Source organism: Hyaena hyaena, unplaced genomic scaffold (assembly GCF_003009895.1).
Source record: "Hyaena hyaena isolate Hyena2069 unplaced genomic scaffold, ASM300989v1 scaffold_379, whole genome shotgun sequence".
NCBI lineage: Eukaryota > Metazoa > Chordata > Mammalia > Carnivora > Hyaenidae > Hyaena > Hyaena hyaena.
The window spans coordinates 339,669-357,339 of NW_024081011.1; the positions used below are offsets into that span (position 1 = coordinate 339,669).

Sequence of the window (17,671 nt, forward strand, 5' to 3'; positions counted from 1 at the left end):
AGTCTGCTTAAGATTCTTGCTCTCCCTCTGCTCCTCCCCCACTAACACTTTCTAAATAAGTAAATAATAAAAGTCTATTTTCTCATTGAAAGATGTATTGAAGCAAGCAGAATTAGGAAGCACAGTCTATCAGGAAGCTACCGCTATTAGCCCACATTAAATAGTATGAGGACTACACTGAATAATCAATAGCAGTGGAATAAATAGGCCCACTAGAAGAGCAACTAAGAGTCGTGGAAAAAACAACAGGAATGCGGTAAGAGGAGTGATTCTCAAATTATATGCAGTGAGTGACTAGTTTGTGTTTTTGGTTTTTTCCCCAGGTGGTTGTGAATATTCTGTAAACCACAAAATTGCATTCTTGGATGTTCCAGCAATGTCAAATTGTTATACAAGATTCTAAATGCTTACTCTCAATTTCTGTTATTAACCTGTGACAAAAACATTGGTTGGCCTGTCTGGTGATTAGACCACACCTTGACAAGAACTAGAATAGGAAGAAAAATCCTTGGACTCCAAGATCTTGATCCAGAATTGACAGAGAAGATAATGATACAATTAAAAGAGAGAAACAGAATCCAAAAGGAAGAGATGCGTGGTGAGGAGTTATATTTTGATCATGCTGAATCTGAGATATCAGTAAGACATCTAGGTAACAATCTATTGGTTAATTAGGGAAAAAAATATATACAGATCTGAAGAAAACATTCTCAAGAGAGAATATTTTTGTTCCAAAGAGAGAGTAGGGTCTTCAAATATTGGTCTTCATGCTAACAGTAATGGTGGAGTCCTGGACAAATTATTTAAAAAATTTTTTTAATGTTTTATTTATTTCTGAGAGAGAGAGACAGAGACAGAGACAGACAGCATGAGCAGGGGAGGGTCAGAGAGAGAGGGAGACACAGAATCCAAAACAGGCTCCAGGCTCTGAGCTGGCTGTCAGCACAGAGCCTGATACGGGGCTCAAACCCATGACCCGTGAGATCATGACCTGAGCCGAAGTTGGACACTTAACAGACAGAGCCACCCTGGCGCCCCCAAATTATTTTTTAAAACACTATATAAAAGCATGCAGAGAGACTAAAAGCAGAAACTAGAAGGAATTCAACTCTTGCAAAATGGGAACTGTGGTAGGCAGACTTTTAAGATGGCCCCAGTGGTCCTATCTCATGTATAACTGTATACACTGCATAATTATCCCTTCCTTGAGTGTGGGCTAAACTTAGTGACTTGCTTCTAATGAATAGACTATGAGAACAAAGCTGAGATGTCACATCTGTGATTAAGTTATAAAAGATTGTGCTCTCATCTTGCTAGCACTCTCTCTATTGCCTTCTCAGCTTACACCCTTTGATGAAGCAAGCTGCCCTGCTGGAGACATCCTTGTGGCTAAGAACTGAGAGCAGTCTCTAGTCAACAGCCAGCACAAAGCTGAAATCCCTTAGTCCAATAACCTGCTAGCTACTGAAAATAACCACATGAACTCAGATGTGGACCCTTTTCTAGACATGCCTTCAGATGACACCCCAGCCCTGACTACCCCTTGAGTGAGAGTTAAGCTATGCCTGATTCTGAACCAGAGAAACTGTAAGATAGTAGTAAATAGTGTTGTTTTAAGAGCTATGCTTCAGAGTAATTTCTTATGCAACAGCAGATAACTTACATAAGAAATTACATGGGGTAATTCTTTTGTAAGGCTTTTACCACATTTGTAAGGCTTTTACCATGAAGTTACTCACAAATCTGCCACCAGAAAATAAATCTCAAGTAGAAAGCCAGAGTCCTGCTGGCCTGAGAAGCCAGACAAGAAGGTCTAGGATTATAATTGTGGCTGGAATTCAACAGTGACACAACAGTGGTTGGATATCCTGGAAAGGAGGAAACCTTGAAGAGTGGAGTCCCAATGACTGCATGCTCGTACCCCTCAAATTCTTGACTGACTCCAAAGTATACCTATGGGAGAAAAGACTGTGAGGAGCTCAGGGGAAAAACAACAGCTAGAAAGCTGCAAAAGCCAAGCAGAAATTTTGATAGCTACCATCTGTAGTGGGGATAAGATTTTGGAATTTCAATTCTGCCAAGTTACAAGGGTCAGAAAACAAAATCCCAAAAGGAAAATACTATAGACATAAAGACTTTATATCAAGACTAAATCTCAAGAAAAATATAATATCTGTAATTAAAATTTCTTTGTATAGGATTAATACATTTAGACACTAAAAAAGATATGATATTTAGCAATGAAAAAATGAAAAAAAATATTTACCAACAGGAACAATCTAAAACACACATAAAAAATGAGTAGAACATCAATGACCTGAAAGGTAACAAAGAGAGTTAGAGATCCACAGAATACAAAAGCAAAGAGGGGCCAAAAACAAGAAAATTTCAAAAAATAATGGCCTTTATCTTTCTACTTCTGATGAAAACCATAAACCCACAGATCTAAGAAGCTCATAAACTCCAAGCAGAAGAAAATTTTTAAACATGGAGAAAAAGACTACAAACACATGAACAAAGATAAGAATAACAGCAAAACTCTTGCTCGAAACTAGGCAAGCCAGAAAAACAAACAAAACAAACCCAGAGAGAAGAGAGATGTTTAAAATACCGGGGGGGGGGGGGGGGGGGGGGAAAGCCAACTCTAATGCAGAACTAATGTTTATTCACAATTCAATAAAGACCAATTTTCCACCTGTTAGGTTTGTAAATATTCTTTAAAAATAAAAGGTGTTATACAAACATAAATATCATCCTACCTTCCAGTACTTAAAGTCCCTGAGTGAACATAAAAATCAGGGGTGCATGGGTGGCTCAGTTNGGGGGAAGCTGTCAATCTAGACTTTAATACCAGGAAAAATAGCTTTCAAAAATGAAAGCAAAACAAAGGCTTTTGGACAACAAAAGCCTGCAGAATTGTGAGCATACCTGCACTACAGTATGTTAAAGGAAGTTCTTGGGAAAAAGAAAAATAAGAGACAAAAATCAGGGGTGCATGGGTGGCTCAGTCAGTTAGGCGTCCGACTTCGGCACAGGTCATCATCTCATGGCTTGTGAGTTGGAGCCCCATGTCAGGCTCTGTGCTGACAGCTCAGAGCCTGGAGCCTGCTTCAGATTCTGTGTCTCCCCCTTTCTCTGCCCCTCCCCTGCTCACTCTCTGTGTCTTTCTGTCTCTCAATAATAAATAAGCATTAAAATATTAAAAAATTTAAAAAGAGAGAAAATCAGATCTGCACAAAGAATGAAAGTACTAGAAATGGTAAATTCATGGGTAATTATGAAAGGGTTTTTTGTTTTTTGTTTGCATTTTCTAATCTCTTTAAAAGATAACCGAGAAGGATGATGGTATGGCAAAAGGCACAGGAACCAACCTAAAAAAGGCAACAATAACCAAAGCTGGAACAAACTGAGCAACAAAATAATACTAATACTGGACTGGAACCACAGAACAGAACAATTGAGTCAAGAGTGATATAATTTAAGTAATGGAATAAATAAATAAATGAGGGAGAGAAGGGACAGTTATTCATCACAGAAGAATTTCAATTAATGCAAAGGAAGTGAGGGAAATTTTTAAAGTCACCATTAGAATACAGTAATAACTGAAGATCAAGATCCACTAAGGAATGCTACAATTGAGGAGCAAAAGATGAAAGAGAAACAAGATACTGTCAGAGACTAAAACCTGCACTCCTCAGGGTAATAATTAATTAAAAAGAAACAATAATTAACTTTAAAGCAGAGGGGTGGCTGGGGGTGCCTGGATGGCTCAGTTGGTTAAGTGTCCAACTTTTAATTTCAGCTCAGGTGATGATCTCATGGTTCACGAGTTCAAACTTCATGTAGGCTGCTTGAGATTCTCTCCTCTCTATCTGCCCCTCCCCCACTCTCAAAAACCAAACACTACTAAATAAATTTAAAAATAAATAAATAAACAAATGAATGAATAAATGAAGTGGAGAAGCGCAGCAGAAATCACCATAAACAAGGTCAAAACCACCAGCGATGACACATATCAACATCATATCTCTTAACATGATTCACTGGGGAAGGTACCACAATCACCTCAGTGGTTTTCTTGCCAAAACACATAACCTCAAACTAGTCATGTGAAAACATAACACAAACAAAAAATGAGTGATCTATTACATTATGCTTGAGCAGTACTCTTTTTCTCTAATTTTTTCTTAATGTTTATTTTTGAGAGATAGAGACAGTACTCGAATGGAGGAGGGGCAGAGAGACAGAGAGGGGGAGACAGAATCTGAAGCAGGCTCCAGGCTCTGAGCTGTCAGCACAGAGCCTGATGCAGGGCTATAATCCACAAACCACAAGATCATGACCTGAGCTGAAGTTAGCTGCTTAACCGACTGAGCCATGCAGGTGTCTGGAGCAGTACTCTTGAAAAGTATCAATGTCATGAAAGAGAAGGAATGACTTTCAATCTTTCTAACCGTCACAGGTTGTAGCTGACTACAGACATCTGACTATTAAATGTAATATAGGATTCTGGAATAGAAAAAGGATATTAGTGGAAAAATTAGGAAATCAGAAAAAAATCTGAAGTTTAGTTAACAGTATAGTACCAATGTAAATTTCTTGGTTTTTAATCACCAAATAATGGTTATGAAGAATATTAATAAGAGAAGATGCTGGGTTAAGGGGTATGAGAACCCTGTATACTGGTTTTGTAATTTACCTGTTAGTCAAAAATTTGTCCAAAATAAACAGTTTAAAAAAGATAAGGTTCATGGGCTCTTGGTGGCTCAGTTGGTTAAGAGTCCAACTTTGGCTCAGGGTCATGATCTCATGGTTCATGAGTTCAAGCCCCACGTGGGCTCTGTGCTGACAGCTTAAAGCCTAGAGCCCCCTTCACATTCTACGTATCCCTCTCTCTCTGCCTCTCCCCCACTTGTGCTCTGCCTCTCTCTCAAAAATAAATAATAAACATGAAAAAAAAGATAAAGCTTAAGGCAAAAATAATACCAATGTATTACTGTGAGATTTATAATATATGAAATATAAAGGTATGACAGTAACTGCAAAAGGAATAGAATAAAAGTGTTCTATGTAAGGTTCTTAGGATATATGTGAAGTGGTATATTATTTGAATGTAGACTGTTATGATATGTACTGTAAATACTAGACCAGATACTAAAGCAAAGTAATGAAGACACATATAACTAATATGCCAACAGTTGAAATCAATGGAATTTATAAAATATAGTCAATCTAAAAGAAGGCATGAAATGGGGGAGTGGGGAAGGATAACATATAGAACAAATAGAAAATAAACAGCCAGATGGTTGATTTAATCCAATCATATTGTAAACTGTATTAAATATAAATGGTCTAAATCCTTCAAGTAAGACAAAAACTGCCAGGATTAAAAACCACAACTATCTATATCCGTATATAAGAAACCATTTTAAATGTAAAGACACAAAAAGGTAAAAATAATGGCAAACTGTGGGGAATAAGCTTAGGAATTCCCGGAGCCTGCACTGATGGGTTAACAAGACAAAAAGAATTACAAAGCCACAGGATGCTCACACCAAATTTGGGTAAACCAGACTAGGTAAATAAGTATAGAGAGGGTGGGGCCAAGGCCCCAAAACAAAGGTATAAGAGGTAAAAAAGATTAGGTATTCAGGGCAGATAAAGCTGGCCCCTCTGCTCCACTTTAACACCATAGCAGAAAGCTGCTTTCATAGGAAGGAAGGACTAAACTAGGTAAACAGGTAAAAAGGGCTATAGACTGGCTGCAGGGTGAGGCTGCTCAGAGCTGAGCTGATTAGCCAAAGAAAGGTGCCTTGTTGACCCTGAGGTCACATGCTTGGTCTTATCCCCTAGGCTAGCTAAGATAGACACATCTGCCTTTAACAACAACCATCTGCCCAGCACCAGAATTTTGTTTTATATTGACCCAACCCCTAACACCTGTATCTTCAAAACCCCCTTTCCCTCATGCCTATGAGTTAATGTTCACAGATTCACTGTCTCTTTGTGTATACACCCATCACATTTGTAAGCCTCTTCTCCCAGGAATTAGCCATCCCCCGTATTTTAATCCTGCATCCACTCTCCTGCTGGACAAGAGAGAACTTTAGACCCTGAGTCTATGACAAAACGATATACAATGCAACTACCAATTAACAAGGAAGCTGGAGTGGCTGTATTAATACCAGATAAAATAGGATTTATAAACAGAAATGTTACCAGAAATACAGACATTTATTAATGATATAAGTAACCTCATCAGAAAAACAATGCTAGGTGTATCTATTAACTAATAAGTTTGATAGGGGTATAGAATAAATGAATTATATTATCAGCTAACTTGATCGTGCTTAAAGAAAAAACAATACAATGCATATTCTTCTCAACTGCATATAGAACATTTACTAAGGCCATATTTTATAAATCAATAACAAAAATATCAGAAAACATCTCTCAAATACTTGTAAAATTGAACAATTCACTTTGAAATAATCCATGGGTTGCAGAAGAATTAACAAGAGATACCTATGGAATTTCTAAAACTAAACAATAATGAATATACAACATATCAAAATTTGTATGCTGCTGCTAAAACAGTACTTGGGAGATTTATAAAGAAATGCTCATATAATGAAAAGAAAGGTCTAAAATCAATCTAGTAACTTAAAGTAGACAAACAGCATACTAAACCTAAAGGAAAAAAACCTAAGAAGTAGGGATTTAAAAAAAAAATCAAAGAGAATAGAAAGAAACCTGAAACAGGTTTACTTATTTTTTGAAAAGACCAATTGGGGCATCTGGGTGGTTCAGTCAGTTAAGCATCCTGACTTCGGCTCAGATCATGATCCCATGGTTTGTGGTTTGAGCCTCGCACTGGGCTCTGTGCAGACAGCTCAGAGCCTGGAACCTGTTCAGATTCTGTGCCTCCTTCTCTCTCTTCCCCTCCCCAGCTCACACTCTCTTAAAAATAAACATTAAAAAAAAAAAAAAAAGAACAATAAAATTGATGTATCTCTAGCCAGACTGCTCAAGCAAAGAAAGGAAACCAAATTACCAGTATTAGGAATGAGAGACATGATTACAGATCATATTGCCAACATTACCAAAATATAGAACTCTTACGAACTTCTTGCCTAAAATTCAACAAGTAGATAAACGCTTTGACAGATTCAAACTACAAAAATTCAACAAAGCAGAAAATGCAAATAATTCTGTATCTATTAACTAAAGTGGATCAGTAATTAAAAACCTTCCAATAAAGAAACCATCAGTCTCAGGCTGTATAACTGATAAATTCTTCTAAACATTTGAGGAAATAATACTAATTATAAAACTCTTCAACTCTTCAAGAACATTAAAGAGAAATACTTTTCAACTCATCCTATGAAATGAAGCCAGCATTACTGACAGCAAGCCATTATTTAAAAAAGACGATTTCAGATGATGCATTCTATTCTATGATAAATATAGGAACAAATTCTTTAAAATTGTTAGTACAGGTAATTTAAAAAATAAATTTAGCAACATATAAAAAGGCCTTATTAAAATGTATATAGTAGGCACTCAAATACTCGTAATTAATTAGATTGCACAAGTTGTGACCTGCCCCATGAAACGATATGACCTTCCCTTTCGAGTGTAAAGATGCTGATGTCTTAAAAATAACTTATTCCTGAACTTATAGGGTTATTTCCAAATATTCAGAGATTAGCTCTGTAAAAAAAAAAAAAAAAAAACACATTAAATCTTACTAAAATAATTTGTAAAATCACATAATTAACAAGAGCTGGAAATAACCGATCACACAAGCTTGAGCAGATTTAGAACTTATTATCAGAATTTATACTGTTACATTACTTATATTTGTCTTATAGGCTTAATTCTCACTTTCACTGCAAAAACAACTTCAGAAGCACTTCCAAGCAGGGGCAACTGCAACCTGGCAATATGGACAACAGTGACTATATTCCTTTGAATGGGTAGCATGCTGTCATTAGAATACAATGACTGCCCTCTCTCTTCCCTATACCTCAGTAGGGTGGAAACTCAATTTTATCCTCTCTCTGATCCTATCAACCCCTTCTAAAATGGCTCAAGCACTATTCTCTCAGTTCTCTTACTGCCTCCTTTAGCAAATAACAACTTGTACAGGTTTTTTTTTTTTTTTTTTTACTATTTAGTGAAACATCTGACAACCTGGTAACAATAAACTAAGTTAGTTACTATTTCGTTTCCAAGTCTCTGGGTTTCTTGCTGATTCCCAGCCAAGAGGAGTTATTTATTAACAACTATGAATTCTCTTTCCTGATTTTTTTCCTGCCAAACTAAGTTACTAATTAGCACTTGTACATAACACTCAAATGAAATCCATTAAATATTGTTACCCACACCATAATGACAATTTTATCATCCCTGGCAGTCCTGGGAGAATTTCAAGAATTTTAGGGACTAAAGGTTATAATTTGAGTTATTATTGAAAAATGGGTTGTTTGAGCATTTGACTCCTGATTTCAGCTTAGGCTGTGATATAATCGTGAGATCCAGCACCATGCTGGGCTCCCCCGCCCCTCCCCGTAGCTCAAGCTCCCTTTCCCTCTCTCAAATAAATGGAAAAAAAATTTTTTTTTTTAGTGAGTAATAGTATTGGGCTTCACTAAATTCATTTCAAGCCTCATTTATTTAAAAGTTACCATTTATTTTCTATAAGAAAAATCACAGAAAATAACAAGAAATTAAAATCTCTAATCCTTCAACTTAAAAAAAAAAACTGATTTTGTCCTTAGCATTTTTATACAAAATTTTATACAAATTTTATACAAATATTGATATGTTTATATAATGCTTGACTTATAGAAGATAACACAGCAGTACTTCAGTATAGGATTTTTTTAAATAACTGTGACTGCATCAAATGGGTAAAAAAAACTTTGCTGATTCTATATGTCTGGATGCTGTGAGAGTGGTTTCTTTAAAATGGGTAAAAACGATTCGAGTTCCCTATAAGCATACACATTTTAACATATTCTCATAGGCAAAACAGGTTATTTTGACAAATTTATGTGAAATTGTATATTATGTAGAAATGATGTAGCACTTTACTGAACAACGTAAGAAGAATACATTCTTTAAAAAATATTCCTTCTAAAAATAATAATAAATAAGGAGGAAAGTTTAAAGGAATCTTAAACTAGTCCATACCTCAACAAAGGCAAACTGTAGGAATATTCGTTAAAGACAAAGATGGAGTTTTTCTAGTTTCAAGAGCAACCATGTCCTTCCTAGAAGAATAAAATTCTTCATTGTCCAGAATTTCCTAATCATTCAAAATGACTATTTGATGGCACTAAGTCTAATCCACCCAGGCCAAAAAAAAAAAAAAAAAAAAGTTGTTTCTTTTTGTTTTTTACAAAAGCACATCTCTAGGGGGTACCTGGGTAGCTCAATGGGTTTTAAGTGTCCGACTCTTGGTTTCAGCTCAGGTATGGATCTCATTGTTTTGTGAGTTTGAGCCCCACATCAGGCTCTGTGTCGGCAGCTCAGAGCCTGCTTGGGATTCTCTGTCCCTCTCTACCCCTCCCTTACTGGCGCTGTCTGTTTCTCTCTCAAAACAAATAAATCAACTTAAACAATACATATCTCTAGCATGAAACTCAAGGGAGTCAGGACTTATGGGAAGAGGGAGTGATTATTTCCTGTTTTCCCTCTCAAAACATTTCTTGTCTTGGTGTACAGTGAAGAGTCTCTTTCAAGATTACAAATGGTAAAAGAAGGTATGGGCAGGGAGGATGGAACATGATGCATAAAAGAAAGCAAGGACTAAGAGTTCCAGCTACCTACTTCACACAAAAAGACAGTTACTTTATGTGTCCAGCCTTATCACACAAAAAGAAAGGTAAATGAGTAATATCAAATGAAGAGTTTTCTATACTACTCTGATGTATTATCTCTGGCTCTTTATATGATTATAGTTACTGTCCATTTGGTATCCTTTTACTGTCTTCTGCCAGTGTTCATCCATGTGAATACATATCACTGGTATGAAATCACATGGGATTAATAAAGATGCCATTAATGCTTAAACAGATATTCTTATTTTAAAATATAGTAATACTCTATAAAGCAGCACAGCTTGTATAATGGCCAAACTCCAAATATATTATTTAAACTAAATAGTAGGGTATATTTAAAAACTTTTAACGTCTCGTATTTCTCAAATATATTGCTGAACACAAGCTAGATGGCATGAAAGCAGTACACTCATATAACAAGAAAAGAATAAGCATGTAATGTGCATAATATGAATCTAGTATCTATAATAATGCAAATCTACTACACAGAGAGAAGTTGAATAAAATGATAATGGCCATTTATTTTGAACTGTAAATTCTTGTTAGGGGTTTCAGCAGGAAGTCACACTACATTAAAGGTATATAACGCTTTAAAAATGTCAAATTTCCATTTTACTTGTCCTTTGCGCATGGGTCTTAATTTGTAAACAATTTCAAAGGGGCTCAGGATCTTATTTTTTGTAATTAAAAAAGCAGTAAAACAAGATCTGCATCATAGAAAATAACTACTTCTGTCTTTTCCTTTATAATAAAGTTTTCAAAAACTAAAAACAAATTCAAAGTCATCAAAAGTCTGCAAATCAAAACCACAAAAATACCACTTCATACTCATCGAATGGCTATAATAAGACAGATGATAGCAAGGATGCTGAGGAGACTGAGAAATTGGAACCCTCATACACCGTGGTAGGAAAGTAAAAAAGTGCAGCCACTGAGGTCAACAGTGGAGAAGTTCCTCACAAGGTTAAACATAGAGTTACCATATGATTCAGTAATTCCACATCTAGGTATATAACTCAAGAGAATTGAAAACAAATGTCTACACAAAAACTCAGACACAAGTGTTCACAGTAATTTTATTTGTAACAGCCAGAAAATGGAAACATCCCAAATGTTCAACTGATGAATGGGTAAATAAAATGTGGTATATTAATACAATGGAGTATTATTCAGCAACCAGAAGGAAACAAATACTGATACATGCTACAAGCTGAATGAATTCTGAAAACATGCTAAGTGAAAGGGGCCAGTTACCAAAGACCACATATTGTATAATTCTATTTATATGAACTGTCCAGAATAGGCAAATCTATAGAAACAAAGTAAATTAGTGTCTGCCTAGGGCTAAGAGGTTTCAAGAAAACAGAGGAGAGGTAACTGCTTTCTTTTTAGAGTCATAAAAATGTTCTAAAATTGTGATGGTTGCACATCTCTATGAATATACTGAAACCCACTGAACACTTTAAATGTGGGAATTGTATAGTATGTGAATTATATCTCCATTAAGCTGCCAACATCCTCCTCCCTCCATGGGGGAAAAAAAATCTAAAACTGAAGCTATACATAGAATAACCCAGCTTATTCTTTAAAAGTACAGATCCCCTGAACCTGCCAGACCATTAAGTCATCGACTATGGAAGTGGGACGCACTTTTCTAGACTAGTGGGGCAGTACAAGAAGACCTAGGTTCAAATCCTGACTCTGTTAACTTCCTACCTACACGACTTTCAGTAAAGTATCTAATCTCTCTACATTTTCAGGTCCTATTTCAGTACAATGCAGGAAGAAATGCCTGTTTCACTGGGTTTCAATAAGAAGTTAATGAGATAATATATACGAAGTATAGTATAGGACATATTGTGCTCAAACAATAGCTATTCTTCTTATTATGATTATGTTATTTTTATGGACTTTTATTTTCTTGTTCTTTATAGAGAAAAGATAATGCAGACTTCTGCAATGTCTTCCCAAATCCATGCATCTAAATTAAACCTTAATTCCTTTCAAGAAATAATAACTTTTGGGAGAGGCCGGGTGGCTCAGTCGGTTAAATGTCAGACTCTTGATTTCCGCTCAGGTCATGATCTCAGTTTGTGAGATTGGGTCTCGCATCAGGCTCTGCAATAAAACCTTGGAGCTTGCTTGGTTGGGATTCTCTCTCTCTCTCTGTCTCTGTCTCTCTCTCTCTCCCTCCCTCCCTGCCCCTCCTCCACTTGCACTTTTTCTCTTAATAAATAAGAAATATTAACTTTTGCGATGCCTGGGTGGCTCAGTCAGTTAAGCATTCAACTCTTGGTTTCGGCTCAGGTCACTCAATGAGCCCCATGTTGGGCTCTGGACTAGCAGCACAGAGTCTGCTTGGGATTCTCTCTCTCTCCTCTTCTCCTCCAAATAAACAAACATTAAAAAATAAATAAAAAAGGAAATATTAACTTTTATCTTTAAAAGTAGTTTATTGTCTATCTGATGCCCTGCCTAGAATAAAATAACATTTATGAAGTTACTATTTTTACAGAAATACAAAAGTTACAAGAACACAAACTTCAATAAGGCCACTTATTGGTGGGAGGATGCTCCTTAAATCCCATGGTTATTTTTAAAATTACAAACTTAGGACTAAAGGTCAAAAGATTAGGCAGGCACAAATAACAACCAAATAAAATTTGCCAAGTTTTAAAAATACATTCACTTTAGTAAAAATGCTATACCTATATGCTAAGAACAAACCGAAGTAAATTTAAAATCTTATAATTTCTTAAGAAATGTACATTTTTAATTCCTAGGTAATTTGATTAATACCTCTATGGAAAAAAAATCCTTAGTAAGACTCTCATGTGAATTAAAGGCAACATTTTCAGATAGAGTGTAATACACACACAACACATAAGAACAAAACCAAGAATAACATTTTGTATTTCTATAGAGAAATTTAATGTTTCTTTTGCTAATAGCCTGTAATCCTATTTAAGAATGAACCATATATACTGGTGAAATTTTGACTGAATCTGGTATGAAATCAAAAGTCAGTCAACAACCACATTCCTATCTAAAAACATGAAAAGGGAGTATTTCCATTAAAATTCTTGAGGATATTTTAATATCTCATAAGTGAGTCATATTTTGAAAGTACAGTTCATTGCTTTAGAAAATCTGTCATGGATTTTCTAAATACATTTACTTAAGTCAATTAAATTAAGATTTTTAAGTTTCTGGTTAGAGGTAAATGTAGAAGAGCACCATACCTAAAATTTAAAGTATATCTTTTTCAAAGTTAAATACACTTTTAAACACATCCACGGAATATTATCTCTATAATGCTGCAGTGCCTAAAGTCTCCTTTGTTACCCTCTACAAGACCAATGCTCAAACAACAATATATTCAATTTACCTATTTTATTCAGAATAACTGTGCCTTTCATAAAAAAGAAAACTTCCCTTTAAATGTTCCATAATCAACCTTCACGTGATTTTTAATGTTATAAATTAAGCCCACAGATACTTTTATCAATTTCTCAAAATTGGTAAGTCAAGGTTTATTATGCTCCATAATTTAAAAATAAAAAATTTAAAAATCAAAATAACTATTTTTACTGGCTTGTTTACACATCTATATTTCCTATTTTTTTTATACTACTATCACTCTTTTTGCTTTTTTTCAAGGCTCTTGATATGTACTAAATCTTTTGTAGTAAATTAGGTAGAAAAGTCAGGTGAATGTAAACATTTTTCATATAAAGAAGGGCAAATGAAAGAATTGGAAAATGTAACCCTAAATGAATCTACTGTACTTTTAAAATATTTTAAAAATAGATGGTAACAAGTTAAAAATTCAGGAAATTATCTTTTTACTGCTACAAATTGACTTTCTCCAAATGAAAATGAGTTCATGTGAAAAAGGCTCAACTACATCTATATTTTAATTCACTTTAAGTTTATAAAATAATCTCAAACCATATACTAACACTGCTAAAATTGATTAAAAAGTAAAACATAAAACAAAATTTAGAAACCAGCTGTTTTTAGGCAAGTATCAGATATTTTCTGATATGGAAAAGCACTTGACAAAATTATCTGGCATAACAAATACTACAAATAATAGTAACCCAAGGTCTCTTACCAATTTCAGCAGGTAGTTGTTTGATTTTGTTCTCTCGAATGCTAAGCATGCTGAGTTTTGACAGATTTTTGATGTCCTTTTCCACAGTAGTTATACGATTAAAGCGAAGGTAAAGAGTGGTGAGAGAATCTAGCCTATATACCACTGGAGGAATTTCTCTCAGTTTATTATGCCGTAAATCAAGCATCCGCAGCTTCTTCAAGTTATCAAGAGAGTCAGGCAAACTGGTAAGTGAGTTTTCATTTAGAGCCAGTGTCATGAGATTTACTAGACAGCCCACCTCTGCTGGGAGGGACTGCAATTTGTTGCTATATAAATAAAGTTCTGTTAATTGAGTCAACTCTTTGATTGATGATGGCAATATGTGTATAGACCTCTTGGATAAGTCCAAACGCATTGAATTCTCTTCCCGGCATTTGTTGAACTCTTTAATCACCTCTGCATTGCTAGATTTTTTTCTAGTCCCAGGTGCTGGATTTGGCCGTTTGATCGTATTGTCAACTGAAAAAGCCACCCCTGGTTGGGCAGCACTGGAGTCCTTCTTTCCATCTTTGGCATCTTTCCCTTTGGTCTTAGGTTCTTTTTCTTTGCTCTCTTTCCCAAAACCTCCAGAGGCTTTTGCCTCCTTTTCTCTTTCCTTGGCTGATGGCACTTTGGGATCTTTCTCTTTAGAGTCTTTTTCTTTTCCTAAACTACTACTCATGATGACTCAAGCTTGGACAAAAACTACATGAACTCCTTTGTTTTATTTGCCAACAAGAGTAACTGAAATTCAAAGATGAAGAGACAAAGATCCTACACAATCACAAAAGGTGTTGGCTTGAAGAAGTAATCACCATGGAGTAAGAGCCATCTGTTACATGTTGGATGTAAAAGCACTATGCCCATTTCTGATAACTCGTTCCAACTGGTAAAATGATGCTGGTCAACAATTCATTAGAATTCCTGAAACATAATACAGAAAGAGTATTAAATTACTTTAGATTATAATTTATATTAAGTAAATGGGTTCTGAAAAACAAAAATTTGGCCATTTTCCAATGATTTGATGCAGTAATTATCTATTGAACATTTTCTATTATGCAAAATCCACTGAAAAGCTATAAAAATTAATAAGGCACTTTCTATCTTCAAGGACTTTATAATCTAACAGGAAGAGGTAAGATAAGCATACAAGTTACTGTAAGTTTGTAAGAACTAAAAACTGGGAGAAATCATAATAATGTTTGAGTGGTTTCTATGTACAACCCCTGTTAAGAAACTTACAAATATTAATTTAATACATATAACAGCCCTATGAGATCAACTGTTGTCCCTATTTTGTAAATAGGACACAAAGGCACAGAAGTATATTTAACTAACTAGCTCTGTGATCTTGGAAAAGCACAGAGCTGAGATTCCAATGTATATATCCACAGCATGTGTTCCTAATCATTATTACTAAAATTGTTCTATCTGCAACTAACTGCCAGAGAGCTTTAAGTAACAGGAAGGATTTCCAAGGCCATGATGATAAAGAATTGAGAATAGTCTCACAAAAGAGCAAAATGAGCTAAGGAAAATATGTATGGAGCACAGCAAACAGGTCAGGTAAAAGGGCATGAAAAATCTGTAGTTCAATAACCATTCCAGGTGATTCTGATGCAGGTAGATGCAGGGACCACCTTTAAGAAACAGTAACAAAAAGCAATCTCCAATGATATCTTTATATTAAAACTGAATAGTGACAAGGATTCTTAAGTGTTCTTAAAAGTAGAAAAAGTTCACTGGTAAAATGACCAAAAGGAATTATACAAAGCTGAAAACATGAATAAAATCTTTGTGAAGGAATCAGTCCTCCCTAAGCATTTTCAAATTTAAAATAAAATCTGGGGGTGCCTGGGTGGCTCAGTTGGTTACACATCCACTCCTGATTTTGGTTCAGGTCATGAGCTCACTGTTTGTGAGACTGAGCCCCACGCTGAGCTCTGCACTGACAACGTGGAGCCTGTTTGCGATTCTCTCTCCCCCTTCTTTACCCCTCTTGCTTGTGCTCTCTTCTCTCTCTTTCAAAATAAGTAAACAAACATAAAAAACAAAATATAATTTGTATTTTGTGACTCTGTTGTTAATTTTATAAGTAACTGTATCTTTACGTAGTAGTAGGGCTTAAAGATTAAAGACAAAATGACTAACATCTGATTAGCTTAAGAGGTTAAAAAAAAGTTAATCAAATTTTATGAAACCACCAATAGTATTTGATAATCTAAGTGCACAGGATCATGCCAAGAATTTCTATATAAAGGATGTGAGCTCTATGTCATACAAGGTTACGGTTTAATTAGACAGCCAAAACACTCAGCAAATCAGTCCAGGTACATATAATGAAAAGGTAATTTACGCCAAGAATACAGAATGACCTTAGTTTGCCATAGGAAAGTGAAAAGGTGAAATTTTGCTGAAGTGAAATAACCAGAGCTGGGTAGAAGACTGATGATATGTAAATTTCCAGACTAGAGAGTTTGAATTTTATCAGTCTATAAGATTCTACAATTAAATAAACATGCTATTAGTTGCTAGCAACCAAAAAAGCTATTATCTACATTCAACACACCATCCCTTCAAAAAGAGAAAATATTTTGAGCTACAATGGAGATGGGCTAAGAAAAACATTACAGGGACTGATTGGGAAACAATGCTGATGAGCCAAAATGAAAGCACATTTATTAAAATGATACAGTAGTAAATAATGGAAGAAATACACAGATGATGGAATACAGACACTGCTTATCCATTTGTGTGTAAGAAACATATTATGCCAAGTTTCTGAAAATCAAATTTCTATTTAGCAAGATATGTATGTACTGAATTTAAAGTGAGTTGCAGATGGTATGTTACATATTAAAGAACAAATCTAGCCTCTCAACAAGTATGCTAGGAAAACTTTAAAGCTTCTGCTTAATAGTCAGAAACAGAATTTTTGAGAGAGTTAAAAATGACAATCTTTTAAACATACAATTGCCATTTTTTAAGGTGGAATTCTTGATCTCCTATTCTGATGTTTCCCAAACTTCCCTAGTAACAAAAAATAAAATAAAATAAACCTGCGGTATTTGCTTAAAAACAACAACAACAAATTCCCAGGATGCCTGGGTGGCTCAGTTGGTTGAGCATCTGACTCTTGGTTTCAGCTCAGATCATGATCTCGTGGTTCATCGGTTTGTGCCCTGCGCTGAGTTGTGCACTGTCAAAGCAGAGCCTGATGGAATTCTCTTTCTGCCCCTCCTCTGCTGGCTCTCTCTCTCAAAATAAACAAACATTAAAAAAATAATAATAATAAAATTCCCAGGTTCTATCCTAAACCACCGAATTGGAATCTTTAGAAAGAATCTAAGAAACATTTGTTTTAAAAAGAAAGGTCTCAGGAAATGCTTATCAAGTTTGGAAATACTTGATAAAACCAAATCTAAATACCAAACATCAGAACACTGGTATATTAAGTACTGTATTTCTTAAATATTATTTTAAAAAAGAAACTGAGGGGATGCCTTACTGGGTCAGTTGGTAAAGCATCTGACTCTTGGTCTTGGGATTGTTGAGTTGAAGCCCCTGAATACAGGTGTAGAGGTTACTCAAAATAAAAAAAAATAAAAAAAAATAAAAACCAAAAAAACAAAAAACAACTAGATAAATATTTATATGTTGCATACATACTATAAATGTTAAA

General features: G+C 35.1%; 1 protein-coding gene across 2 annotated transcripts in view; it reads right to left on the reverse strand.

The window, feature by feature from the left end:
- The window catches only part of SHOC2 (SHOC2 leucine rich repeat scaffold protein), a 98,130-nt gene that overhangs the window by 38,156 nt on the left and 42,303 nt on the right, over positions 1-17,671 (reverse strand). For both annotated transcript variants that reach the window (XM_039250705.1, XM_039250704.1), the window contains exon 2: positions 13,966-14,910. In XM_039250705.1, the coding sequence (XP_039106636.1) occupies positions 13,966-14,668 (703 nt within the window). In that variant the 5' untranslated portion in view covers positions 14,669-14,910. The remainder of the gene's footprint in view (positions 1-13,965; positions 14,911-17,671) is intronic.